The sequence below is a fragment of the Schistocerca americana genome, chromosome 5, assembly GCF_021461395.2.
Source record: "Schistocerca americana isolate TAMUIC-IGC-003095 chromosome 5, iqSchAmer2.1, whole genome shotgun sequence".
NCBI lineage: Eukaryota > Metazoa > Arthropoda > Insecta > Orthoptera > Acrididae > Schistocerca > Schistocerca americana.
In genome coordinates this window covers 153,186,939-153,214,851 of record NC_060123.1, presented here as the reverse complement: position 1 = coordinate 153,214,851, position 27,913 = coordinate 153,186,939, and the positions used below count along the sequence as shown (strand labels likewise).

The 27,913-nt window shown below is 45.8% G+C and overlaps 1 protein-coding gene across 1 annotated transcript in view; it reads right to left on the bottom strand.

The window, feature by feature from the left end:
* LOC124616020 overlaps positions 1 to 27,913 on the bottom strand; it is a 174,784-nt gene that overhangs the window by 6,448 nt on the left and 140,423 nt on the right. Inside the window, exons 3-6 of the mRNA XM_047144238.1 lie at positions 16,211 to 16,492; positions 10,862 to 11,350; positions 5,970 to 6,416; positions 1,471 to 1,710 (exon numbers count right to left, since the gene is read on the bottom strand). Coding sequence (XP_047000194.1) covers positions 1,471 to 1,710; positions 5,970 to 6,416; positions 10,862 to 11,350; positions 16,211 to 16,492 — 1,458 coding nt within the window. The remainder of the gene's footprint in view (positions 1 to 1,470; positions 1,711 to 5,969; positions 6,417 to 10,861; positions 11,351 to 16,210; positions 16,493 to 27,913) is intronic.

The window sequence follows — 27,913 nt, the reverse complement described above, 5'->3', positions numbered from 1 at the left end:
GGCTTACCGACAGTCATTCTTCCAACACACTATTTGCCAATGGAACAAGATTGAAAGGATCAGTTAGTGGTACCGAAAGTACCCTCCGCCACACAAAATTAAGTGGCTTGCTGAATATGTTGTAGAACGAAAATGAACCTCGCTCAGGGAGACCTCTAACTTTAGAAAAGTCGAACACCTGCTTGCGCTTGACCTTGTGAGATTGTTCCTCCAGAACAAACTGTCACCCACGTGTTTTACAAGGATGTCCTTGAAAGACTCAGTAAAAGGGTGAATCGAGTAAGAACGGACAATGAAGAGAAGTGGATGCTGCATTGTGACAACGCCCCGTGTCAAATGGCCACTCCCATCACGGAATTTTTGAGCTTAAATGCCATTTCTGTTGTTTCAGAAGCTCTCTGTTCAACTGATTATTAGTTGAAACTCTCAGCTGCCGATACGTGTTGTAGGTATACCTCGATGGGGACAGCTGAAAACGTGTGCCCCGACCGGGACTCGAACCCGGTATCTCCTACTTACATGCCAGACGCTCTATCCAGCTGGGCCACCGAGTACACAGATGAATAGCGCGCCTGCAGGGACTTATCACTTGCACGCTTCCCGTGAGACCCTCATTCCCAACTGTCCACAATCTCCATACGTAATGTACGTAATAGATATTTGCCCATCCACTCATTACTCGCGCACACTAAGGTGACGATTCCAGTAAGAGTTCGGGCAACCTGTGCACATTCGCACAGACGAAGGTCAATGGCTGGGTAGCCTTTAACTATATATATGAAGATAGAATTGTCACTATCTTCATACTGTCTGTTAGGTACATTACGTATGAAGATTGTGGACAGTTGGGAATGTGGGTTTCACGGGAAGCGTGCAAGGGATAAGTCCCTGCAGGCGCGCTATTCATCTGTGTACTCGGTGGCTCGGATGGACAGAGCGTCTGCCATGTAAACAGGAGGGCAACACCTGTCGGCAGCTGAGGGTTTCAATTAATCATCATTTATTTTAGAGAAGCTGCACGGTTATCAATTATATCTGTTCTTTCGAGGAAAGTTACTATCTTGATATCTCTGTTCAACTGATCTGAGTGTTTGTGACTTTTTTCTCCTCCCGAAATTGAAAAGTGTCTTAAAAGCATGTCATTTTGCGACTCGGGAAAAATTTGAAGAGAGTCTGATCGGTGTGTTAAAGGCTCTACCAATTGAAAACTTTCACCACTGCTACCAAAATAAGGAACAATGACTGCGCCGTTGTATAGCTGCCAAAGAGAACTACTCATAGAGGGACATTATTGTTGTTTGAAACAGATTAAAAACTTTGGTATACAAAAAATGATTCTCATTACTTCTCTCACACGCCTCGTGTAGTCGTTGATTCCCGTAACAACTCGCTTCCCTTGATGAAATGAGAAGTGATATTGCCGTCACACTAATGGGAGTGGGTGTACTCCGCCTAGTACAGTGTCGGTACCTGCAGGTTGGAGAGCGACTTGTAGCGGACGCCGAGCGGCGGCGACCCCGGCCGGCTGGCCGCGTTGGCGGAGGCGCTCTTCTGGCGGTGCAGCAGCTGGCGGCCGTGCTGCGCGCCGCTGCCGCCGTGCTTGATGTACAGGCCGCCGCCCCCGCCGCCCCCGCTCGGCGACTTCTCCTTCACCGTGGGCACCGCGACGCCGGCGTCTTTGTCCTTGCGCCGCGTCCTCTTCTCCGCCTTCTGCACACGAATCGAAAACAGGCGTCAGCTGCTGGACAGGATTTGTGTACGGTGTAAAGAATGGCAGCTAACTATAGATATAGATAAATGTAAATTAATGCAGATGAACAGGAAAAAGAATCCTGTAATGTTTGAATACTCCATTAGTAGTGTAGCGCTTGACACAGTCACGTCGATTAAATATTTGAGCGTAACATTGCAGAGCGATATGAAGTGAGACAATCATGTAATGGCAGTTGTGGGGAAGGCGGATAGTCGTCTTCGGTTCATTGTTAGAATTTTGGGAAGATGTGGTTCATCTGCAAAGGAGACCGCTTATAAAACACTAATACGACCTATTCTTGAGTACTGCTCGAGAGTTTGGGATCCCTATCAGGTCAGATTGAGGGAGGACATAGAAGCAATTCAGAGGCGGGCTGCTAGATTTGTTACTGGTAGGTTTGATCATCACGCGAATGTTACGGAAATGCTGCAGGAACTCCTTTCGAAGGCGTTCTTTTCGTGAATCGCTACTGAGGAAATTTAGAGAACCAGCAATTGAGGCTGACTGCAGTACAATTTTACTGCCGCCAACTTATATTTCGCGGAAAGACCACAAAGATAAGAGAGATTAGGGCTCGTACAGAGGCATATAGGCAGTCATTTTTCCCTAGTTCTGATTGGGAGTGGAACAGGGAGTGAAGATGCTAGTTGTGGTACGAGGTACCCTCCGCCACGCACCGTAAGGTGGATTGCGGAGTATGTATGTAGATGTAGATGTAGATGATGCCGCCAACTGCTGACAGAGTTCAAATACTGATTTACAGGCTGTTAGTCCAGCGTCTTAAGCTGGTGCCGTGTCTTCGATGTGTGTGTGGCTTGCGGCAGACCTACGCTGCTTGTTTCAGCTGCACCTACGTATGCAATCCGCAACGCCTTCAAAAACCATGGGCGAAATTTTCATTTCTCTCGCTGGCTACGCGCATACTACTAGTCCCATACAAAAAATGAACGGGATTTCTTTGTAGCAAATTTAATATAGTTGAATTTTGTCCTGGGATACGTTTTCCCTAGTGACCATAATTTTCTAATTATTCAAGAAAAACGTACAAAAGCGACCTTCAAAAGCGTTTTTCTTGAGTAACTGGAAAAGTGTGACCTCCGGCGAAAACGAATCCCTGTATAAATTTTAAGTACATTAAATTTCCTATAAAAATGTCCTGTTCAGTATGGTGCAGGACGAAGAGTTTGGGAGTAATGAGCGAGAGAATAAGAAAATTTCAAGCGTCGTTTTTGAAGGAGTTACATGTGGCATAAAATGCAGGAGCAGCTGAATTACCCTATATATGTGTATCACATATCCCAGTTCTGGTCCATTTATTGCATGATATGTAAAAAACTGATAAAATCTTATATATAAGTTTGTAATCAAGAAAAAAGGTGATGTAAACATATGACCGAAAATCCTTCGTTTTCGAGTTATTATTGAGAGTTGATGTTCAACGGCTTTCCAGGTACAGCCAAACAATACCACGTATCTATGAACACGTTTGACTCAATGTATCCTAGATGACGTTGAGTTGTCAGGGAGATTGTTTACATTCGTCAGTCTTCAACGTGTCCACTGCGTACATGTACTACAGGTAGTGAGTTAACTGAAAGTGTTCCGTACAAACACGATAAGACGTTCATTTCGTGAGCAAGGAGACATGATTTCTATGTAAAGCCACGCAAATGGTAACGGTGACGCCGTTTCCAGACCGAAGACTGCCGTGTCATCCAACCTTCGGTCCTGTGTCTCGTCGTGTTGCCGAGACAGGACCCTTAGCCCCACGAACTATTTACAGAGGAAGATCACATGTTGCTCGTGCGCCTAACAACATGAGTGCACACTGGCTACTATCTGGCGAACATGAGTGAGCCAGGTATAAGCAGAAGACAAATGGCCCTGGCGTGTAATAGATCTCGAAGTTCAGCAAAGACGATACTTCACGAGCAACTCAAGTATCCGCATCATTTCCAACGTGTGCAGGGCTTGTGCCTTCCTATCATCCACCATGGGAAGTATTTTGCAGCTGGTTTGTTGCACAAACTGCCTACCCTTGTTTGTCTCTTCACTTTTGTTTGCAGAAAAGCCAACGTTTGGAAGAGATGCAAGAACAAATTTCCACAACCAGCACAAATAGGGCGAAGTACAGGCTAGATATTAGCATCGGGTTAATATGCGAGTTGGAATTGTAGGTGACTGTGCGGTGGGGGTATAAGTTTTTCGAGCACATCTTACAAGTGCTGTCAACAGGCGTTTATCCAGAACACCCTCCAAGACCTTCTAGAAGATATGCCCCTGCAAATGATTGAGTTCCAGCATATCAGTCTCAGAGTCCGAGACACACTGGCTGCTGTCTATCATGACACACATCAAACGAAAAAATGGCTGACATCGAAATAAGTGTCCAAGGAATAGAAAAGCAACTGAAATCATTCAACAGAGGAAAGTCCACTGGACCTGACGGGATACCAATTCGATTCTACACAGAGTAAGCGAAAAAACTTGCCCCCCCTTCCAACAGCCGTGTACCGCAAGTCTCTAGAGGAACGGAAGGTTCCAAATGATTGGAAAAGAGCACAGCTAGTCCCAGTCTTCAAGAAGGGTCGTCGAGCAGATGCGCAAAACTATAGACCTATATCTCCGACGTCGATCTGTTGTAGAATTTTAGAACATGTTTTTTGCTCGCGTATCATGTCGTTTCTCGAAACCCAGAATCTACTCTGTAGGAATCAACATGGATTCCTGAAACAGAGATCGTGTGAGACCCAACTCGCTTTATTTGTTCATGAGACCCAGAAAATATTAGATACAGGCTCCCAGGTAGATGCCATTTTCCTTGACTTCCGGAAGGCGTTCGATACAGTTCCGCACTGTCGCCTGATAAACAAAGTAAGAGCCTACGGAATATCAGACCAGCTATGTGGCTGGATTGAAGAGTTTTTAGCAAACAGAACACAGCATGTTGTTCTCAATGGAGAGACGTCTACAGACGTTAAAGTAACCTCTGGCGTGCCACAGGGGAGTGTTATGGCACCATTGCTTTTCACAATATATATAAATGACCTAGTAGATAGTATCGGAAGTTCGATGCGGCTTTTCGCGGATGATGCTGTAGTATACAGAGAAGTTGCAGCATTAGAAAATTGCAGCGAAATGCAGGAAGATCTGCAGCGGGTAGGCACTTGTTGCAGGGAGTGGCAACTGACCCTTAACATAGACAAATGTAATGTATTGCGAATACATAGAAAGAAGGATCCTTTATTGTATCATTGTATGATAGCGGAACAAATACTGGTAGCAGTTACTTCTGTAAAATATCTGGGAGTATGCGTACGGAACAATTTGAAGTGGAATGATCATATAAAATTAATTGTTGGTAAGGTGGGTGCCAGGTTGGGATCCATTAGAAAATGTAATCCATCAACAAAGGATGTGGCTTACAAAACACTCGTTCGACCTGTACTTGAGTACTGCTCATCAGTGTGGGATCCGTACCAGGTCGGGTTGACGGAGGAGATAGAGAAGATCCAAAGAAGAGCGGCGCGTTTCGTCACAGGGTTATTTGGTAAGCGTGATAGCACTACCGAAATGTTTAGCAAACTCAAGTGGCAGACTCTGGAAGAGATGCGCACTGAATCGCGGTGTAGCTTGAGGTCCAGGTTTTCGAGAGGGTGCGTTTCTGGATGAGGTATCGAATATATTGTTTCCCCCTACTTATAGCTCCCGAGGAGATCACGAATGTAAAATTAGAGAGAATCGAGCGCGCACGGAGGCTTTCCGGCAGTCGTTCTTCCCTCGAACCATACGCGAATGGAACAGGAAAGGGAGGTAATGACAGTGGCACGTGAAGTGCCCTCCGCCACACACCGTTGGGTGGCTTGCGGAGTACAAATGTAGATGTAGATGGATAGGTAAAGGAGGACTGATTTGTTCGAGGAGCTAATTTGAACTTTATGACTACCTCCTTGTGAGCCAGCCTTGTAGACCGTGGACACAACTTATGCAGTAGGATTACGGAAAAACCAACTTATTACCTCCAAGAGGAAAAATTCCCTCTTCCAGGTGACTGGTCACCGGCTCTAGCGTCCACAGTAGCTCAGAGAACGAGCCCAGCGATATGGTCAGGAATGATACGTTGGGACGGTACACCCGCCTACCGTGCGTCGTCGAGCACTCACTTTCGCATACGCAGAGCACTGCGGCAAAGCGCGCGGTGCGAGTGTGTACTCACGTGGTGCTGCATCTTCTTGGTGGGGATGGTCTCGATGGGCGGCGGCTCGGGCGGCGACGCTGCGGCGAGCGGCACCAGGTGTCCGGGCGCGGAGGTGGGCGACAGCGGCGGCGACCCGCCGGGCGACGCCTTGTCGGCCGCGGCCGGCGCCGGCTGCGGGTCCGCGAACGGCGACCGGATGTTCTTGGGCAGCGGCGCGAAGCCGCGCACGTAGTCGTAGATCTGGTCGATCTCGTCGTACTCGTCGGCGAGCCCGGGCGGCGGCGGCGGGCAGCGGTTCTCGTCGTGGCCGCGGTCCCGGTCGCGGTCGCGCTCGCGGTGGTGCGACAGGTTGGCCGAGTCGGAGGAGGCGCTGCGCCGCAGCAGGTGGCCGCTCGACGGCTTGCTCTTCACGCCCGAGGACAGCAGCCGCAGCGCCTTGGGGTCGCCCAGCTTCCCGTCCAGCACCTGCAACCACAACCCAGCAGCCGCTCAGTCTCCCTGTGGGAATGACGCGTCCGAGCTAAGGGAAACTATCAGAAGGAACAGGAGGCGGCCTTTTGACAGACGATACGAGACTTTCAGTACAAGCCCGGTTGTCAGTTTCAACACTGATCCCTAGAAATTAATAATTTTTACTATCTTTTCGTTTACCGTTAACATTTCAATTTCCATTCCCAGTCGTCGTACCAAAGTACACATCCAGCTACTCGACACGTGATTTGCTAACCAAAGGCCTAGAGCTACGAAATGTCTCTCGTCCATCCGTGCGAGTTCCCTTGGTGCAGTGCGAAGTCACACTTACGACCGTCTCCAGAGACCACATATTCTGGACGATGTACGGCGCACGAGGCAAATTACTTTATGAACTGCTGATTAAATTGAAAACCGTTATTGGAGGACCTGGATTTATTCTGTGTTCTGACGTTATCAAATCAGTCTAAATAAGAAACACCAGCTTCTCATTGACTTAAGAAACAGAGGAAATCTTCTCACGTCTCCATTGTCTATTTTCAAAGCCCTTTAGTAATCCACCATTTAAGTCTAGTGATATATACAGGACGTTAGGGGTAAAGGTACAGATATTGTGATCATTGGCACCTTAATTGTATATGCGTTAGTGCGTTTGTAATTGTATCTGTGTCTAACGGTCTTCCCGCAAACATATGACGAAGTTTACTACCTGATGTTTTCTTCACAGTTGTAACTGTGCCATGAAATAGATCTCGACTGAGAATGTAAACTATGTTTTGCGTCCACGCATCCACACCTCACACTTCACATGCTGCCCAGGGGAAAATGAAGATCAACAGCTTACTTGTCCTACTTGTATTTGGAAATACTAACCAACCTAAAAACAAACTATGTGCAAGAATATAAGTATTAGTCTGCAAATGAAATAAACTGAACTACACTACTGGCCATTAAAATTGCCACACCACGAAGATGACATGCTACAGATGCAAAATTTAACCGACAGGAAGAAAGTGATGTGATATGCAAATTATTAGTTTTACAGAGCATTCACACAAGATTGGCGCCGGTGGCGACACCTACAACGTGCTGACATGAGGAAAGTTTCGAACAGATTTCTCATACGCAAACAGCAGTTGACCGGCGTTGCCTGGTGAAACGTTGTTGTGATGCCTCGTGTAAGGACGAGAAATGCGTACCATCATGTTTCCGACTTTGATAAATGTCGGATTGTAGCCTATCTCGATTGCGGTTTATCGTATCCTGACACTGCTGCTCCCGTTGGTCGAGATCCAATGACTGTTAGCAGAATATGGAATCGGTGGATTCAGGAGGATAATACGGAACGCCGTGCTTGGTCCCAACGGCCTCGTATCACTAGCAGTCGAAATGACAGGCATCTTATCCGCATGGCTGTAACGGCTCGTGAAGCCACGTCACGATCCCTGAGTCAACAGATGGGGACGTTTCCAAGACAACAACCATCTGCACGAACAATTCGACGACGTTTGCAGCAGCATGGACTATCAGCTTGGAGACCACGGCTGTGGTTACCCTTGACGCTGCATCACAGACAGGAGGACCTGCGATTTTGTACTCAACGACGAACCTGGGTGCACGAATGGCAAAACATCATTTTTTCGGATGAATCCAGGTTCTGTTTACAGTATCATGATGGTCGCACCCGTGTTTGGCGAGATCGCAGTGAACGCACATTGGAAGCGTGTATTCGTCATCGCCATACTGGCGTATCGCCAGGCGTTATGGTACGGGGTGCCATTGGTTACACGTCTCGGTCACCTCTTGTTCGCATTGACGGCACTTTGAACAGTGGACGTTACATTTCAGATGTGTTACGACCCGTGGCGCTACCCTTCATTCGATCCCTGCGAAACCCTACATTTCAGCAGGATAATGCACGACCGCATGTTGCAGGTCCTGTACGGGCCTTTCTGGATACAGAAAATGTTCGACTGCTGCCCTGGCCAGCACATCCTCCAGATCTCTCACCAACTGAAAGCGTCTGGTCAATGCTGGCCGAACAACTGGCTCGTCACAATACGCCAGTCACTACCCTTGATGAACTGTATTATCGTGTTGAAGCTGCATGGGCAGCTGCACCTGTACACGCCATCCAAGCTCTGTTTCACTCAATGCCCAGGCGTATCAAGGCCGTTATTACGGCCAGAGGTGGTTGTTCTGGGTACTGATTTCTCAGGATCTATGTACCCAAATTGCGTGGAAATGTAATCACATGTCAGTTCTAGAATAATATACTTGTGCAATGAATACCCGATTACTATCTGCATTTCTTCTTGGTGTAGAAATTTTAATGGCAAGTACTGTATATTGTTCACTATCCGATGTGTTCTGCACAGTTGTAAGTGCGCCATGAAGTGGACTACGCCTGTCAGTATAGACATCCTGTTTTGTGTTTTCACATCCTCACAAGAATACCTGATCTTCTGCCCAGAACAAAATGAACATTAACGGCTTCCTCCTGCGACATGTGCTTGGAGGTGCTTTCTTCTTCTTCTGTGTTGGTCAATCCAAGAATTGGTTTGCAACAGCTACTATGGCAGGTTGTTTCCATTCTGTGTGTCTTTCAGCCTTTCTCTTCATTTCTTTGTAGGTATTACATCCCACATGTTTCACGATTTGATCCGTGTACCTCAGCCGTGGTCTTCCCCCTTGGTCTTTTTCCCTCGACATATCCCTCTATGATTATGTTCAGGAGTCCTTTATGTCTTAATACAGGGCCTATAAATTGCACTCTTCTTTTAACAATGAAACTCCAGAAGATCCTCTTCTCACCTGCTCTTTCCAGAACCACTTCGTTTGCGACCTTGTCGATACATTTTATTTTGAGCATGCGTCTATAACACCACATTTCAAAAGAATTTAGCTTCTGGTCTTCCTCTGTCTTGAGAGTCCATGTTTCACATCCATAGCATGCCAGACTCCACACATATGATTTCAAAAATCTTTTGCTGATTTCAAGGCTGATGCTCCTAGATGTTTTTCTTCTTGTTAAAAGCAGCTTTTGCTTGAGCAATTCTACTTCTCACTTCTGCCTTGCTCCTTCCAACCCAACCTAAAAACATGTTATTGTTGTTGTGGTCTTCAGTCCTGAGACTGGTTTGATGCAGCTCTCCATGCTACTCCATCCTGTGCAAGTTTCTTCATCTCCCAGTACCTACTGCAACCTACATCCTTCTGAATCTGCTTAGTGTATTCATCTCTTGGTCTCCCTCTACGATTTCTACCCTCCACGCTGCAATCCAACACTAAATTGGTGATCCCTCGATGTCTCAGAACATGTCTTACCAACCGATCCCTTCTCCTAGTGAAGTTGTGCCACAAGCTCGTCTTCTCCCCAATTCTATTCAATACCTCCTCATTAGTTATGTGATCTACCCATCTAATCTTCAGCATTCTTCTGTAGCACCACATTTCGAAAGCTTCTATTCTCTTCTTGTCTAAACTATTTATCGTCCACGTTTCACTTCCATACATGGCTACACTCCATACAAATACTTTCAGAAACGACTTCCTGACATTTAAATCTGTACCCGATGTTAATAAATTTTTCTTCTTCAGAAACGCTTTCCTTGCCATTGCCAATCTACATTTTATATCCTCTCTACTACGACCATCATCAGTTATTTTGCTCCCCAAATAGCAAAACTCCTTTACTACTTTAAGTGTCTCATTTCCTAATCTAATTCCCTCAGCATCACCAGACTTAATTCGACTACATTCCATTCCATTACCCTCGTTTTGCTTTTGTTGATGTTCATCTTATATCCTCCTTTCAAGACACTGTCCATTCCGTTCAACTGCTCTTCCAAGTCCTTTGCTGTCTCTGACAGAATTACAATTTCATCGGCGATCCTCAAAGTTTTTATTTATTCTCCATGGATTTTAATACCTACTCCGAACTTTTCCTTTGTTTCCTTTACTGCTTGCTCAATATACAGATTGAATAGCATCGGGGAGAGGCTACAACCCTGTCTCACTCCCTTCCCAACGACTGCTTCCCTTTCATGTCCCTCAACTCTTATAACTGCCATCTGCTTTCTGTACGAATTGTAAATAGCCTTTCGCTCTCTGTATTTTACCCCTGCCACCTTCAGAATTTGGAAGAGAGTATTGCAATCAACATGGTCAAAAGCTTTCTCTAAGTCTACAAATGCTAGAAACGTAGGTTTGCCTTTCCTTAATCTTTCTTCTGAGATAAGTCGTAGGTTCAGTATTGCCTCACGTGTTCCAACATACTACACGTAATAACTGTGACTATTCGTCTGCAAATTAGGTAAATACTGGTGTAATGTTATTCAGTAGACTGTCCTCAATCGACAATATAAATGTTGCACTTGTACCCTTCGCATCATGTGTGTTTACCAGTAGCACTCGTTACCGAGGCTACCGTCACCTACCTGCATCTTGTCGGCGACGTCCGCGAGCAGGCGCGCCGCGCGCTCGGCCAGGCGGACGAACTCGTGCATGCCGCGCAGCGCGTCCTCGTTGCGCGCACGCACCACCTTGAGCGGCGCGGCCAGCGGCAGCGCCAGCAGCTGCTCGGAGGCGGCGGCGGCGGCGGCGGAGGCGGCGCGGTGGTGGCCGCCCAGCGGCAGCGCGAACACGTGCTCCTCCTCGTAGGCGGCGAGCAGCCGCAGCTCGGGCGCGAAGTGGCGGTGGCCGCGCGCCGACGAGGCGCCGGGGGCGGGCGCCGGCGGCGGGCCGTGCACCAGGCGCACCGTCAGCGGCAGCCGCTTGGCCAGCAGGTTGCGCGCGCTGTGCACCCCCGAGATGGAGTCCTCGCGCGCCACCGCCGAGAAGCGGCCGCCGCGCTGCTCCAGCGGCACCAGCAGCGACTCGCCGCGCCCGTCCACGCACCGCAGGTACCGCGACTTGCCCACCGTCACCTGCCGGCAAACGGCGCGTCGAGTCACCACTTGCTCGGAAGCGAGTGCGGGGATCATTTAAACAGGAGCCGTAAATATTTACAGAAAAAGGCGAACAGTGGTGCACATAATCTGAAAATGGCACCAGCAAATAATGCAGGGGCAGATTAAGTCCAGACGAAGAAGTATTGAAACAAAGTAAATGATGAAATCCATTGAAGAACCTTATCAGAAGAAGAAAATGGTAAGCTGAGTTGGACATCTACAGTGGGGTGTTCCAACGCTGCACTAGTGGTTGTGGGTACTGCTGGGCACCCGTCAGCACGCTCGTGGGTAGGCGCAAGCTAGTATAGACAAACCAAACGACGACCCGATTCCATGCATTCTGCGCATTAACGAACCACTTGATCAACCCCACCCGTGTGAGTTCAGCCGATGCAGAACTGTTGAATACGCAAAGACTTACTGCCCGAGCATCAGGTGTTATGTCCCTCAACGCCCACAGCCGTCGCTACCCAGCTGCCCGTCGGCAGTCACACGAGCTGGGACAGTCTAATCTGTGAGAACAATGATAGCTAACTTGATGCTGTAAGGTTCAAATGGTTCAAATGGCTCTGACCACTATGGTACTTAAAATCTGAGGTCATCAGTCCCCTAGAACTTAGAACTACATAAACCTAACTAACCTAAGGACATCACACACATCCATGCCCGATGCAGGATTCGAACCTGCGACCGTAGCGGTCTCGTGGTTCCAGACTGAGCGCCTAGAACCGTTCGGCCACACTGGCTGGCCCTGCTGAATCAATGAATGCTTCGGTTGGATACGGCATACCTGAAGAAAGTCTTTGCCTCTCTTTCTTTGGCATCGAGGCTAGAGCCCGTATTCCATTTCTTATTAGTTAGGTTTAGGTCTATTTACATTGACTTGTTTCAACACACAAAAATATTTAAAATTATGCCCTCCAGTGGCGACGCTGGTTCTTTATAGGCTCTTATCATTGCATGTTTGTAGCCTCAGGCCAACTTTGGATATACACATTCTGTACTAATCAAAATGTAAAGGAATTCGTCTCATTGCAGGCTACTGGTAACCGGGCTGTCAGAGCTCACTTAATATGCAAAGCCTCTTGCATTAAATTTGGTGGTTTGATCCCCAAGAACGTACAACGTGCAAGCCCCTGCGTACAGGAACTATTCATCCTGCAGGCCACTCCGGGAACTCTTACGGTAGCCATATGCCCTTCAGAACAGTTTTATGATGACTGGATAGCTAGCTACTTGAAATCGCCTTTCGATGCATTTCTTAACGTTCGCACAACCTTATTTGAGTGTTTGTGTTGTGATGTGTAACAGTGGTCTGCTTTGATGTTCTGAGATGTATCGCATTGCGGTGATATGATCTGTACCGGGTGCTAGATGGTTTGAAGACAACTGGAAGCACTGCACCATGCAGGGAGATATTTTGGGGGTGAACTTGAAAAATATGTTAAAATGTTGATCTGTTTCTTTCTTAAAGTAGCAACTTGGATTAGAGCAAGAGTTGATTACTGAAGGGATGGGCGCAGATAACCTCGCCGTTGAGCGTCGGTCAACTCGCAGTGTAAACAACAACTGAAGTGACGAGGGACGTACCACAGAGCGGACGGTGAAAGCGGAATAGGAATGATTTTGTAACAGGGGGCTGTGTCTTTTCTATCATCCATCAAGTTCATTTATCTGAGAAACTCTGCATTTGTGTACAATTACAGTTGCAGTGTTTTCCCAACAAGGTCGTCACGTTAAAGGTGCAGCCACCAAAGACCACCACATACTGTTAAGTTATGGATGTATGTTTTTCTAGACGGTACAAACACTTTGCCAGATGTCTTGTTAAATTATTACGCTTGCAAATTGACAAAGCATAGTTCACTGTACTCGATCGACTTTTGACCATTCGTCTTCATTCTGTTGTGTATAAGCAACTTTTTGCACCGAGATACAGAGCTGAGTTAACATATGCGTGACAAAGATTACGAAGTTCATCTTTCTGTTCCATCATTCGATAATCTGAGCGTTGTGGGTTTTGACAGTGGACCACTCTAGTGCGGATACACCGAAAATTACGTAGTACGCCCACATTTTTCCCTTGACAAGTGAACCCACTGTTCCATCCCGCTGTGGTTTACATAGACCCTACTTCATTAGAATTTTACATTTTCACATCGATGTCGAGTAAGTGAAGGACGTACAGCACAGCGAATTGTGTTTTGGTAAAATGACTCTGTAGCGTATCATCTGGTAACATTCAAACGTTCCTTTCGTCCGTGACGCGGAGTTTCCGTGATGCAGTGCGACATCACACCCGCACCTGCGGCCAGAATTCACGCTCTCTTAGCGATGTGTGGCGCGCAACACAAACAACGTGACGCACTGCTCTGAAGATTTTCACGAAAGCGTTTAGTAGCGGGTATAGATTAATCCCTTACGCTGCTATACTACTAACTCAGTGTAAATGAGAACCACCTGCTTCAACATAACGAGCGAGACAGTACATAACTTCTGGTTTCTCCAAGATCGATAGTCCAACTACTTCCACAGAAATGTTGCAAGATCCGACCACTAGACTGGAAAACGCACACTGCTAACATTTCATAGCCACCTTCAACTGGCCTCTAGCAACCCCCAGCTATAATCTCCACAAATCAAAAATAGGAATACAGCTCAAAATCAGCTAGTCAAAAAATACACAAAATCACCATGCTTCCACTTTCCAAGGAAGCAAATAGAATTTTCTGACTTTGGTTGAAATCGTCAAATCCGTAGCTACAGATTTCACGATCTGATGCAGGCATCTTCCTACAAATGCCCTCGTTAACCGCAGTCTCGCATACAAAAGCCGGAAAACCGCTGAGCACTCCACAACTGCACGCGGGTAGCGGATTTGCCAGTTCTCTTACTTTTTCGTACTGGAAGAAATACTTTGTGGGCCACGGTTGCTCACTAAACCTCCGAACTGTGAAATCAGTAATACCCCCGAAACGGTACTTCCGCGCTCATGACTCAACTGCACTGGAGGGCTCACGATCAACTTCCCGTTTGCACTGAGCTCCAAACCTCTACAAGAAACTGTGTCAACATGTAGGCCGTGCCAATCATCTTTAAGAGCCGAATGTAGGTCTTTCAATCAGTAGTTTACAGCTTGTGCTGCTTCCTGCCAGAAATGTCAGCAGTTTCTTTCGAACAGGTGCTGTGGAGAGGAAGCCAGAAGCGTCTAAAGGGAGCCTGCCTACTAAAGTGCGCGTCATTTAGACGCCGGCCGAGTTTAGGTTCGTTCTGCGCATCTGACGTCACAAAACACAATCAGCCAATGAACAGAGAACGACGTTGCCAGAGCTCGACTGCAGTGCAGAGCACGGACGAGTGTCTTCAGTTTTAGAAACGTTCAGTCATAAATAAAGTAATAGAACAAAATCAATGTCTTGATAGCAGACTTTATTTTGTAGAAAGTTTGGAAAAAGCATTCTTTATACCAATTGCTTCATATTCTATTAATTAATTAAACCAAACACGCCTCCTAATTCAGGCGATAGCAAAGAAAGGTGTTTGTATCATTCTCACTAACCGCTTTTTCGCCATAAAGAACATCGGTAATCGTTTATTTCCTATTGTACTTCGACGAAACGTGAGTAATTCATAACCATACCAACAGTGTTAGTTGGTATTTTGCGTGATATTTTAAAGTCCTCTGGGATATGTTTTGAATGACGAGCTGCGTTAGCGTAATGGTTAAAGTGTATGGCTGCTAAGCGAAAGGTTCTGAGTTCAAACCTTGATGGCCAGCACGGTAGCTCAGCGTGTTCGGTCAGAGGGTTAGCTACCCTCTGTAATAAAAAAATTGAGTGAACCGATCAACGAACAACCTGAACGGGTGTCATCGGACGTCTGCCACGAACAAATTCAACGAACAACAACAACAACAACAAAAAACCCTTGATCAGTGCTTAATATTTTCTTTATTTAAAAACAATATCGAAGTGTCTTACTTCATGAATTTTATTCGTTTGAATGTAATTTTTTGAAATTTCTAGTGGCAACTAGAATCGACCATACGGAAAGTATGGACTTTTACCTCTGCAAACTCTTCAAAATTTCGTGCAATGGTTTACTACATGTAACGCTGCACAATAGCTACGTTGAACATCGAAACAAAATTAAGTCATTTATGGGGGGAAGGTATCAGTCAAGAAGATGTGTAAAAATCAAATTTTTGGGCCATATAGTTTTTGTGAAATCGAATGATGTGTGTCAAAGCAGTCGAAACACCATGTGTCTGCACAGGCGAACAGTGCAATGATGACAAAATCGCGCACATCGCGGAATGCGGGAAGCATGTCTTTGTAGCAGCGAAAGGGTTAATACGGCCGTGGTGGCTTTACTTCATAAACTGCGCGCTCCCCCCTAAACGTAAGTTTGCGAACTATACTATGGCGCTGCTTCTCTTGGCGCGTACAACTGGCAACGCAGCAATCTCCCGCGTCTGGGCGGGCATGCGCGAACCGCCAAGATAAACGAATTGAACTATAGTCTCAAATCACAATCCGTGTAGAAGAAAAGACCGACCTATAACATTTCGAGGCTGGACAAAAGCCTCTGCACCTCGGATACTGGAAACTTCCTGAAGCGTCCTCAATAGTGAACTGCTTGAGCGCAGCCTTCAAGGGTATGTTACCACATGAACTTTTTCTAGCAAATGTTTTCCTTATTGTCAAATAATACCTCATTGATGACTACTGCGAAGTTTTGCAGATAAAAGACTTCGATGGCTGATAGAGCAAACATGTATCTATGCTTGGGTTTTAGCGGTTCAAGTCGGGATGTTCCCGTTGTGTGGTGACTTACCTCTCCGGTGGGGGTGAGGGTCTCGCCGACGGGCACGGTGCGCGCTCCGTCCGGCGGCAGGGCTGCGACGGCGGCGACGGCCGGGCCCGGCCCGGGGTCGGGGAAGGCGCGCACGGGCTCGCGCACTAGACAAGCGCCAGAGAGGCCGGCGCGCCGCGACAGCTCGCCCACGCCCTCGATGCAGCGCACGGCGCGGCCCTCCTCGCTCAGCAGCTCGAAGTAGCCGGGGTAGGTCTCCGGGATGGCCAGCCGTGGGCCCACTGCCGCCATGCGGCCTCCCTCCTGTAAACAGTGAAACACACATCATACTGTCTCAACTTTTCCAACAATTATTCTAGCAGCTTTCCTTATGACATCTGGGGAGTCAATAGTGGACAAAATAGGCAACCACTAAACAGAAGTGGATCCGACAGTGTCAGTAAAGATACTCATTACTTCATTCAGATGTGCGTCCACACTGATAAGCCGAGAAGCTATGGCCACTGCCCACAGCGAGATTAAATTCTGCCTTGTGGTGCTCAGGTATTAACACTGCAAAGAACGTACGACTTCTTAAGTAATAGAACCCAGTACGTTGTCCTCGATGGTGAGTGTTCATCGGAGGTGAGGGTATCATCTGGAGTGCCCCAGGGAAGTATGGTAGATCCGCTGTTGTTTTCTGTCTACATAAATGATCTTCTGGATAGGGTGAATAGCAATATTCGGCTGTTTGCTGATGATGTTGTGGTGTGCGGGAAGATGTCGTCGTTGAGTGTAGAAGGATACAAGATGACTTGGACAGGATCTGTGATTGGTGTAAAGAATGTCATCTAACTCTGAATATAGATAAATGTAAATTAATGCAGACGAATAGGAAAAAGAATCCTGTACTGTTTGAATACTCCATTAGTAGTGTAGCGCTTGACACAGTCACGTCGATTAAACATTTGGGCGTAACATTGCCGAGCGATATGCAGTGGGACAAGCATGTAATGGCAGTTGTGGGGAAGACGGATAGTCGTCTTCGGTTCATTGTTAGAATTTTGGAAGATGTGGTTCATCTGTAAAGGAGACCGCTTATAAAACACTAATACGACCTATTCTTGAGTACTGCTCGAGCGTTTGGGATCCCTATCAGGTCGGATTGAGGGAGATCATAGAAGCAATTCAGAGGCGGGCTGCTAGATTTGTTACTGGTAGGTTTGATCATCACTCGAGTGTTACGGAAATGCTTCAGGAACTCGGGTGGGAGTCTCTAGAGGAAAGGAGGCGTTATTTCGTGAATCGCTACTGAGGAAATTTAGAGAACTAGTGTTTGAGGTTGACTGCAGTACAATTTTACTGCCGCCAACTTATATTTCTCGGAAAGACCACAAAGATAAGATAAGAGAGATTAGGGCTCGTACAGAGGCATATAGGCAGTCATTTTTCCCTCGTTCTGTTTGGGAATGGAACAGGGAGAGGAGATGCTACTTGTAGTACGAGGTACCCTCCGCCACGCACCGTATGGTGGATTGCGGAGTATGTATGTAGATGTAGAAGTGGAGAAGACATAAAGCGGGAACTGTTATAATGACGATATGGCTTGCGAATGGGGAAATCTACTGACGTTAAGTGATTTTGATAAACGCCAGATTGTAATGGTCCAGCTTTTTGGAAATATTATCCCGGAAATTTCGAAGCTGGGTGTCTCTCCGTGAGCTGTTGTCGTAAGCATCTACGGAAACTGGTGAACCAGGAGCAGGCGACAGGCTATTGGATGTCCACAACTCATCACAGAACGAGGTCAGAGTTTTGTTCACACTACAAAGTACGTCAGGCGGCGATATGTGGCAGATCTGATGACAGAGAACAATTCCGGTGGAGACTCATGTTTCGGAGTACACAGCTGAGCACACATTATTGAACATCTACATCTACATATATACTCCGCTAGGCACCAAGCGGTGTGTGGCGGAGGGCACAATCCGCGCTGAAGTCATATATCTCCCCCCCCCCCCCCCCCCCTCTGTTCCACTCGCGGATCGCGCGAGGGAAAATCGACTGTCTGAAAGCCTCAGTACGAACTCTTATTTCCCTTATCTTTGAATGACGATCATTACGCGATTTGAAAGTTGGTGATTATAATGTATGCTCTACATCCTCGGCGAAGATTGGATCTTGGAATTTAGTGAGCAGCCCCTTCTGTTTAGCGCGTCGTCTATCTGCAAGTGTGTCCCACTTCAAACTTTCTATGAGATTTGTAACGCTCTCGCGATGGCTAAATGTACCAGTCACGAATCTTGCCGCTCTTCTTTGGACCTTCTCAAACTCTTGAATCAGACCCAACTGGTAAGGGTCCCATACAGACGATCAGTACTCTAAGACTGGACGAACTAACGTATTGTAAGCTATTTCCTTTGTTGAAGGACTGCATCGCTTCAGAATTCTACCAATAAACCGCAATCTAGAGTTCGCCTTACCCATTACTTGTGTAATCTGATCATTCCATAAGAGATTATTTCGAATAGTCACACCCAGATACCTGACTGATGTTAATGTACTCATACATTAATGGGGATTTTCGCCTTGTTATACGCAGTACGTTACACTTACTAATATTGAGAGATAACTGCCGGTCATTACACCACGCATTTATTTTCTGCAAGTCCTCATTGATTTGTTCACATCTTTCATGTGATACTACTTTCCAGTAGACTACAGCGTCATCGGCAAACAGTCTAAGGCCGCTGTCAATACCATCAACCAGATCGTTTGTAACATGGCGCCCCAAAGCAGTCTATCCCTAGGTGCTCCCATGTTGACCCAACGACATCGTCAGTTACGATAGCAGTGGGCAAGGGATCATCAAAACTGGACTGTGGATCAATGGAAAGTATTACGTGCTCAGATGACCCACATTTCTTGTTACAACAGGTCGATGGTCGTGATGGACGCGCCGTCATCTAGGGGAACTGTTGCTCGAAACACGCACCACGGCTCGGGCGCAGGTTCGTGGAGGCAGTGTGCTACAGGGGACGTGAGACATAGTCGAAGGCACCACGACGGCTATGTACTAGGTGAACAATATTGTGGGTCACAGACATCACTACCCGCTTGTTGTCTTCTCCCATGGTCATGGCGACTTCCAGCAGAGAACTGTCCGTGACATAAGGCCATAATCGTGTTACGGTAGTTTGAGGAATGTGATACTAACTCACGCTGGTGTATTGACCACCAACTTCGCTTGATCTGAACCCGATGGAACTCATCAGTGATGTTATCGGGCGCCAGATCCTCGCCCACAAACGACTGGCTCATGCTAAAAGGGAACCATATGATTCTCCCTTATAGAGCGGGCAGATTTTCACGAAATACAAGCATACTGTGGCACTCTGGAACGTTTTCAGCATGCGAGGAGGGAATACCCAAATCGCAACGGGAACTTTTTTCATCGTTAGTTTGCTGAATATTGATTGTGATGAAACAAATGAGGGTCCCCGTTGGCGAGAAAAAATACCACCATTCTACACCTTCAGCCTGATTGAACACGAAGTGTAAATACTTAAAAAATTTTGGGATTTGCTCTGAACTCGCTGTATTGGAGAGTCATTCGCGCACCTTCTTGGAGGGAAGAAGGCAGGTCCAATGGGACCCGGACGCGTAGTGCAAGTCCGAGTCTTGTAGATTAACTGCGTCTTTTTAGCGCAAGGGCGCATGGTTTCACAGCGGAGAGTTGGGCTGTGTTAATAGCTGAGCGGCAGTTGTGATCTCCAAAGTCGAGTGTAGAGTGATTTAGCCCAGGTTGATGCTATTAACTGAAAACTGTTTTATATTAGGTCAGGAAGCTAATTTCTAGTTTTGGGAGGCACGGGAGGAAGAAACGGACCTGACAAGATTTCTGAAAGTGCTAATAAATCGAACTGTTTCCTTGACAACTAGGTGTTGGTTTTAGGTACGACTTTTAAGGCCATCATATTTTTCTACTGTCATCCTATTTTTTTTTAATTGCTGGAATTGCCAAGGACGTTATGTGGATATTTTCAGAACTTAGAAATCACTTGTATGCTACTGGATTTTGCTGCAGGGGAGTAATCTTCTGTCAGAGTTGTGACCTTTGATACTTGCCTCGTGGTTTAAAGCGACACTGGTGACCTCGTTGCATTAATATAACAGCGCAGGAAGTTAATCCAGTTTGCGCCGATTAACAGTTGCTCCGCGAACAGTGGTGCAAGTATGTCGCATAGCGGCGTCGCGTGCATTGCCAAGTCCTGGACTGCGGCAAGAACTTGGTTCAGCGTTATGAAGAGGAGACACGGAGTGATATAAAACATGAATTTTACCCCAGTGTTTGACTCATTTAACAAAAAGGTAGTCTGTCTCGATATGTGTTCCTTTCACACCAAACATAAAAAAAAAATCTGTGCTCCATTTCCATCCACCCGGCACGTGCCTGGAACCTCCGGAGCCTCCTGGTCCACGATATCTTACACAGACTTGGCACACTATAGAGGTTCACCGTCTTGATGGGAATAGTTTGCCGACTGACGGTCATCACCTCGTGACAAAGCGTACAGCTGTAGAATATCAAGGTACTTGATAAAATTATAATTTTTCGCTTAAAGAAAATAATAGGTCTTGCATCAGCATTAAAAAATACGACATATTCACTTTAGGGTTACGACGTACCATTTTCATCACAGTACGGTGATTGTGTACCAGACGAGAGCCTTGTGTTAGTTTACTCTATACCGGTATACAGGGTGAAAAGTATTTAAACCGACAAACTCTGGGAGGTGGTAGGGGACATCAAAACAAATATCTTTCCATACTGTCATTTTTTCCTATGAGGAATATTTAAACCGGTAGAGGAAGATTTATCTGGTGGCAAAGTAACTAAACCAACAAACACTTTTCCATTTTTTTTATGACCAAGAGGCAACACATTAACACAACCCGATTTCAATTACAGGTTAAACTGTCGGATCATGTTCTATCTGACACGGGCAAAAACCCCAGGAGTATCCTGAATTGTTCCTGCTGCTGCTACTATCCGGGCAACCAGATCCTCTTCTGATGCAACAGGAGTTGCATAAACAGGGTTGTGCATCTCGCCCCACACAAAAAAGTCCAGAGGGAAAATATATGGGGATTGAGCAGGCCATGGTACAGGACCACCTCTGCCAATCCACCTTTCTGGGAAACTTCGGTCCAGGAATCGACGCGTACGACGACTGAAATGTGCCGGCGCCCCGTCATGTTGGAACCACATGCGTTGTATTGTAGGGAGCGGGACGTCTTCCAGCAATTCTCGCAATGCTCTGGCGAGAAAATTGTAATATTACCTGCCATTTAATGGCCTAGGTAGCAGATACGGCCCAATTAAACAGTCCTCAACAACACCGACCCGCACATTAACGAAGAACCGCACTTGATGAGCGCTAGTAACTGTGGCATGTGGGTTATCCTCACTCCAAACATGCGAATTGTGGTTGTTGAAGACTCCATCACGCCCCAACGTTGCTTCATCGGTAAACAACACAGAGGATGGAAATGTAGGATGCATTTCACACTGTTCCGGGTACCACCGCGAAAACTGTACTCTGGGTGGATAATCAACTGGTTCCAGGTTGAGGACACGCTGCAAGTGCAATGGACGTAAAAATTGCACTCGGAGGACTGTTCTTACATTCGTCAGATTCGTCCCCATGTTACGTGCAAATGCACGAGTGCTGATTGAAGGATCCCGGTCCACATGCTGCAAGACAGCTTCCTCAAATTGCAGCGTTCTTACCGAGCGAAGGCGTCCCTGTCCAGGTAATCTGCTAAATGACCCGGTCTGACGCAGACGTTGGTACACAGCAGCAAAGGTCGTATGATGTGGGATACGGCGATTAGGATATTGTTGTTGATAAACCCGCAGTGCAGGTCGTCCGTTGTGGTGTGCTACGTAGTATAAACCAACCATATCAGTGTAATCACTCCAGGTGTATCGCTCAATTAGTAAACAGAGACAATGCAATACTACACTGGTGGGCAGCAGTTGCCTACAACTGAAGAGCGTAATACGCCCTCTAACAACTGAAGATCGTAACACGGCCTCTAACGACTGAAGAGCGTAATACGGCCTCCACCGGTTTAAAAAATCCTCATAGGAAAAAAATGATATTAGGGAAAAATATTTGTTTTGATGTCACCTACAACCTCCCAGAATTTGTCGGTTTAAATATTTTTCACCCTGTATATCTATAGCAGCGTAGCATTCCTCCTATATTCAGGGCTAAGAGTCCCAACAGTTGGGCGTTTGTACTGTGAAAAGCGGACAACTCTCCGAAGTAAATTACGTGACATTCGGAAGACTACAGCATGTCCCATTTCAAACTGGTACCGCTTCTTCAAACTGTCTACCGCTTTCTTCTACACACGCATAAACACATCGAATCATGGTCTGTCGCGCCATTTGAGATATATCCGAGCAGTGTCGAATGGTTTCGCAAACGTCTATGACAGGTTTCCAAAGTGTCTGTACACTAGCAATGCATGTTGCACAGTGCGGTAGAGTCCAACAAGTATAGTTCAGATTGTTCGCTTCAGTCACTGGGGCACACCCTAATAATACAAGAGAAAAATATTCTGGCGTTTCTAGGACGTTCAGTCTGGAACCGCGCGACGGCTACGGTCGCAGGTTCGACCTGCCTCCGGCATGGATGTGTGTGATGTCCTTAGGTTAGTTAGGTTTAAGTAGTTTAAGTTTTAGGGGACTGGCGACATCAGATGTTAAGTCCCATAGTGCTCAGAGCAATTTGAACCATTTGAAAAATATTCTCAAGAAAGGTCTTGTAGAGCAACATCTGTACCATGTGCTGGGAGAACATACAGTACTACCAGACAGTCTGTTATAACTTAAGCCCACTCTCTCTATTGCAAACTGGTGCTGATGTGGTGTTTGAAGTGAACTATAATGGCTTTAAACTCCCCGTAAATACTGTGTAACTGCATGAGTGTCTAGGAATAATCAGAAATATTAAGTTACTTGTTTTGAGCTCCTAAACCGAGAAGTTTGTAAAATTCTGTTTCATTAATAACTCAAAAGGGTAGTTTTTTCAAACAGAGGAAGGATACTTTTTTTCAAGGTTTGATCGTTTTTTTTGTAACATTTAGCTACGCCTTCCAGATACTTCTCTTCATAGTGGCCGCTCCTACTTAGAAATGCACCAATAGCGTTTTACCAACTTTCCAATACCCTCGTCACAGAAGGCAGCGACCTGTGCTTTCCACGAATTCCCTACACTGTTCTGCAGCTCGTTGTCTGTGCTAAAATATTGTCCTCACAGCCATCGGTTAAGATGAGAAAAGAGATGAAAACACAGGGAGCCTATGGTGCATTATGAAACGCTTTCCAGTGAAAACGCTGCCGGAGTGCCATTGTTGCAGCTGCAGCGTGCGGAGGAGGCTTGCCATGAAGAGGGCCGATGCCTGATGACAACATCTCTCTTCGCTGGTTCTGGATTGGCCTTCGCAGACGATTTTCTCGAATTTCTGAACCACTCGCTGATCAAGATATCTGTTGATATTCCATTCCTTCCCTGCCCGTCTGCATCACGAACGCCTGTACGTCCCGATTCAAAGTTCCTGCGTATTGCTGCACTTAGCTGTCACGCACGACAGTTACGTTATGAGGAGTGCATGAAATCTGGCTAAATCCCGCAACATGACGAAATCGAATGACACATTTGACGGAAGACACTGCTGTTCTAGGCACCTGGACGAGCTCGCTGTGCGCTCAGAACTGAAAGGAGTGACGGGACGCTATCGACAGGCATACTAGAGGCACTGTGCAATCCATCTGCACAAAGGTCCATCGAATTTTTACTGTGCTTTTAATTTCGTGAACGATCGGACCTTAAAAAAAAAGCATTTACTTGTTTGTGTGTGAGCAACCGAAGTTTAGTAAAAGTAGCTCTCACATACCCCTTAGACAACGCTAGTCTGCTTCGTTGCCATTTTTCTTGTGAAAGCCATAAGGCAGGGGCACGTTAACAACTAATTTCTGACAATGGATCAGGCGCGAGGTTCGTCGTTTTCTCAATATTCGCGTCGGCAAGCAAGAACTGGTTTTTATTGCAATTGTCTGGAGAGTAGAGAGGATCTCAGATGAGGCCTCATGCCACGAGAATCTGTCTTCAGTGCCGCAGAGTGGCAGACAAGTCAAGTTCAAAGGCGAGAGTAGAGAGGCGGAAGATCCGCAGGTAGCCGTTACGAAGGAATCAGGCGCGTTGTCGCTGGGAATATTAATACTAGCAGGGTAAGGAAATGCTGCCCTCTACATGATCTTATCTGGCGTCTGCTACTATGACTGTATATAATGAGTAACCAATTTTAACGAAATTTCGAGCATTGAAGACAGACTTTCTGTCAGAGCAGCGGCAAAGTACTGTCAATGACTGGAAAAGTCGTCATCCTTGTTGCTCAGAATGTGTCACCAGCATTTCTAGATTCCCCATCTGCCTGATGCCTCTCATTACAAAGCCAAATAGACGTTCTATCACATTCACAGTGGCGTCATGGACAACGATTCCAGGACAGCTGCTATAAAATCCATGTGCAGACTATCTTTGCATTTCTGCAGCAAGTGTGTCTCCCATATTCAAGATGTTAAGCCACTTGTCTCCTACCGACAACGTCCCTAGGCGGCTGTCATTTAGTTGCTGGAGCCTCCGTTTCGTCAAGAGTCCTAGCTGAAGGAGGCCATTTCCCATGCGTTGCTGAGCTGGAATCCACTGTCCTGCTTTCCTGGAGCGTTCACATCGCGCGTTTCTACACACTTTCATAATATCCGAGTAAATTGTAGGCCGGGTGAATAACTTCGTACTTTTGCATTCATTCTAGGTCTCTGGGAACTAGTGATGAGAAGACAGCTGGGTTGAAAGAGCAACTTACACGGTTCGTCAACGTTGCTGATTGCGAAGACGATGTAGGAGACACATCACATCTGCGTAGACCCACTTCATCTTTGACCCGATGATTCACTCTTGGTTGGAGGGCTAAAGATTCAATTGGTCTTATTCATTTCTAATATCCTGCTGATTTCTAATGATATATGGCAACTGCGGGAATATGCAGTTTCTTCGACGAACCTTTGTTGCAGCATAGCTGAGAACCTGCAGAGACGCACTGTCGCCACAATGGTATTTCTTTAGAAGACGGACGAGGAGGATCAATTTTTAATGTGTAGTCAACGTCGAGGTCATTGGAGCATGAGTTCGTAGGAGAAGTAAAAATTCTCGCGCGACTTCGAAAGTAACTATCTCTCTATTCGCCTTAAGGGTCCAGACTACAAAATAAACGACTTCTACATTTAAAAAAAACAAACTAATAAATCATTCAACGTAGATCTTCTGTGCATTATTTATTGATTCTTGGATTTAAGAAATTCATTTTTCATTAAGCCCCCCATCCGAGAAGTTAAAGTTTGTCTGTCCAAAATGAGGTGTGTCCATGACGGAAGTCTTGCAATCTGAAAACTTTATCTGAAAACTGTTTTCTCAGGCCATAGGATACTGCATACGCAGTTATAACACTTTCTTTTTAATTTGATAAAATAATAAAATGGCGGGCGTTTGAAACTAAGATGCAGTGTGTCGTGTGTTTTTGGTCACGTTTTTTCAGTAATTAATGAGTAAATTAAAATAAAAAATACCCTTTTACTTCTTGCAGACAAGTCTGAGGATTAATTCAATCTAATTTCAGACAGACATCTTTATTAACGTGCCCGCAATCCATTCCGTTTGCTTGAAACACACTAACGGAATTGATTGCAGGCACACTAATAAAAACGTCTTTCTGAAATTTGGCTGAATTATTCCGCGGTTGTGTCCGCAAGGACTAACAGGATATTTTTTAACTTATTCATTAGTTATTTCTAATTTAAAAACCGCTAAGTAGTATCGAAAGAAAGTTAATAACGAAGAGCCTGTGTTAAATGTGATATCGAACGAGGTCTGGAGAACGGACGGGCGAAATCGGAGATGCAAAGCACGCAGCACATCTGCAGCAATACAAATAATTTGTTTCGCAGTACAAGTGCCTGGCGTTCAATATCCCTGTATGGCGGACGTATTCCTGTCTGTTGCTAACATGCATCAGATCAGTGTTTGGTATTACAGTGAATGCATTGTAGTGAACCGTAGATATTGCAGCATATTTATGCTTTGCTATAATTCCGTTGATTCAGTTTCATTGTTTAAGAGAATATATAAATCACTAATTTCCGGTATGTTTCCGGTAATCATTTTCCATCACACTGCCCTAAAGTGGGACACAGTATAAATCGCGATTGGAAGAAACAGCATAGTGATTTGATAACAAATCTGTATAAAAAAACTTTGAACAGTAGTATCTCGGTAATCTTAATGAAACAGCTATAATTAATGTATCATAATTATTGTGTTGTCGACCTAAGTACAGTGTGAATGTATGTACGCACAAATACGCCCACATGAAAAGGAGAGAGAGTGAACGCATCGTTGTATTCCATTTTCAACTTTCATGCAATCGGCAATGTTTTGTTGTCTCTTTGATGGCGATTACTATCATGCAGCCTATTATCTTTTGTCATTCTATGAGCACCAGCAGTTTTTTTCTGTTGATTCTGCTTTTCGAAATTTGGTGGTGAAGTTTTGATTGTTCATTTGGCTACCACACTATTGAGAGTGCAATGTCAGATGCGGTGTTAATGGAGTCCAGTTATTACTAGTTCGACCGGCTTTTATTACAGGGAATACGTTAACTAACGGGAGGATCTGTCTAAATATGTGTGTCTGTACAGCTTTACTAAAATAAAAGACACGTTGTACAGAACATCCCAAGGTGTCTGTCTAACAATAAAAGACATCTTAGCAATGCAATGTGCAGCCATTTTAAGCTACTGAATAGATGATGCTGATTAGTTGTGTACCTCAGTATTAGTGCTCTCTACTGGCTAAAGTTTGTGTGTGTGTAAGTTTAGAGCGCCCACAGTCTATTAGCAGCACTTGTTATGCACGTAATTGTACAGATTATTTGCCGCTGATACATATTTGAAGGTTTGTTAGGGCACTCAGTCATACTATTTTTAATGTATTCTTTGGTTTTATGTATTTTATGAAGTGCCAAAGAAACGGGTACAGGCATGCGTATTCAAATACGGAGATATGAGTACGTAAACAGCCAAATACGGCGCTGCGGTCGGCAACGCCTATATAAAAACAAGAGTCGGGCACACATGTTAAATCGGTTGCTGCTGCTACAATGGCAGGTTATCTAGATTTAAGTGATTTTTAACCAGTTTTAATAGTCGGCGCGCGAACGATGGGACACAGCGTCGCAAAGGTAGCGATGAAGTGGGGATTTTCCCGTACGACCATTTCAAGAGTATACCGTGAATATCAGAAATCCGGTAAGAGATCAAATCTCCGACATCGCTGCTGCCGGAGAAAGATCCTGCAAGAACGGGACAAACGACAACTGATGAGAATCGTTCAGCGTGAAGTGCAACCCTTCCGCAAATTTCTGCAGATTTCAATGCGGGGTCATCAACAAGTGTCGGCGTGCTAACCATTCAACGAAACATCATCGATATGGCCTTTCGAAGCCAAATGCCCACTCGTGTATTCTTGATGACTGCACGACACAAAGCTTTACGTCCCACCTGGGCCCGTCAACACCGGCATTGGACTGTTTATGACTGAAAACATGTTGCCTGGT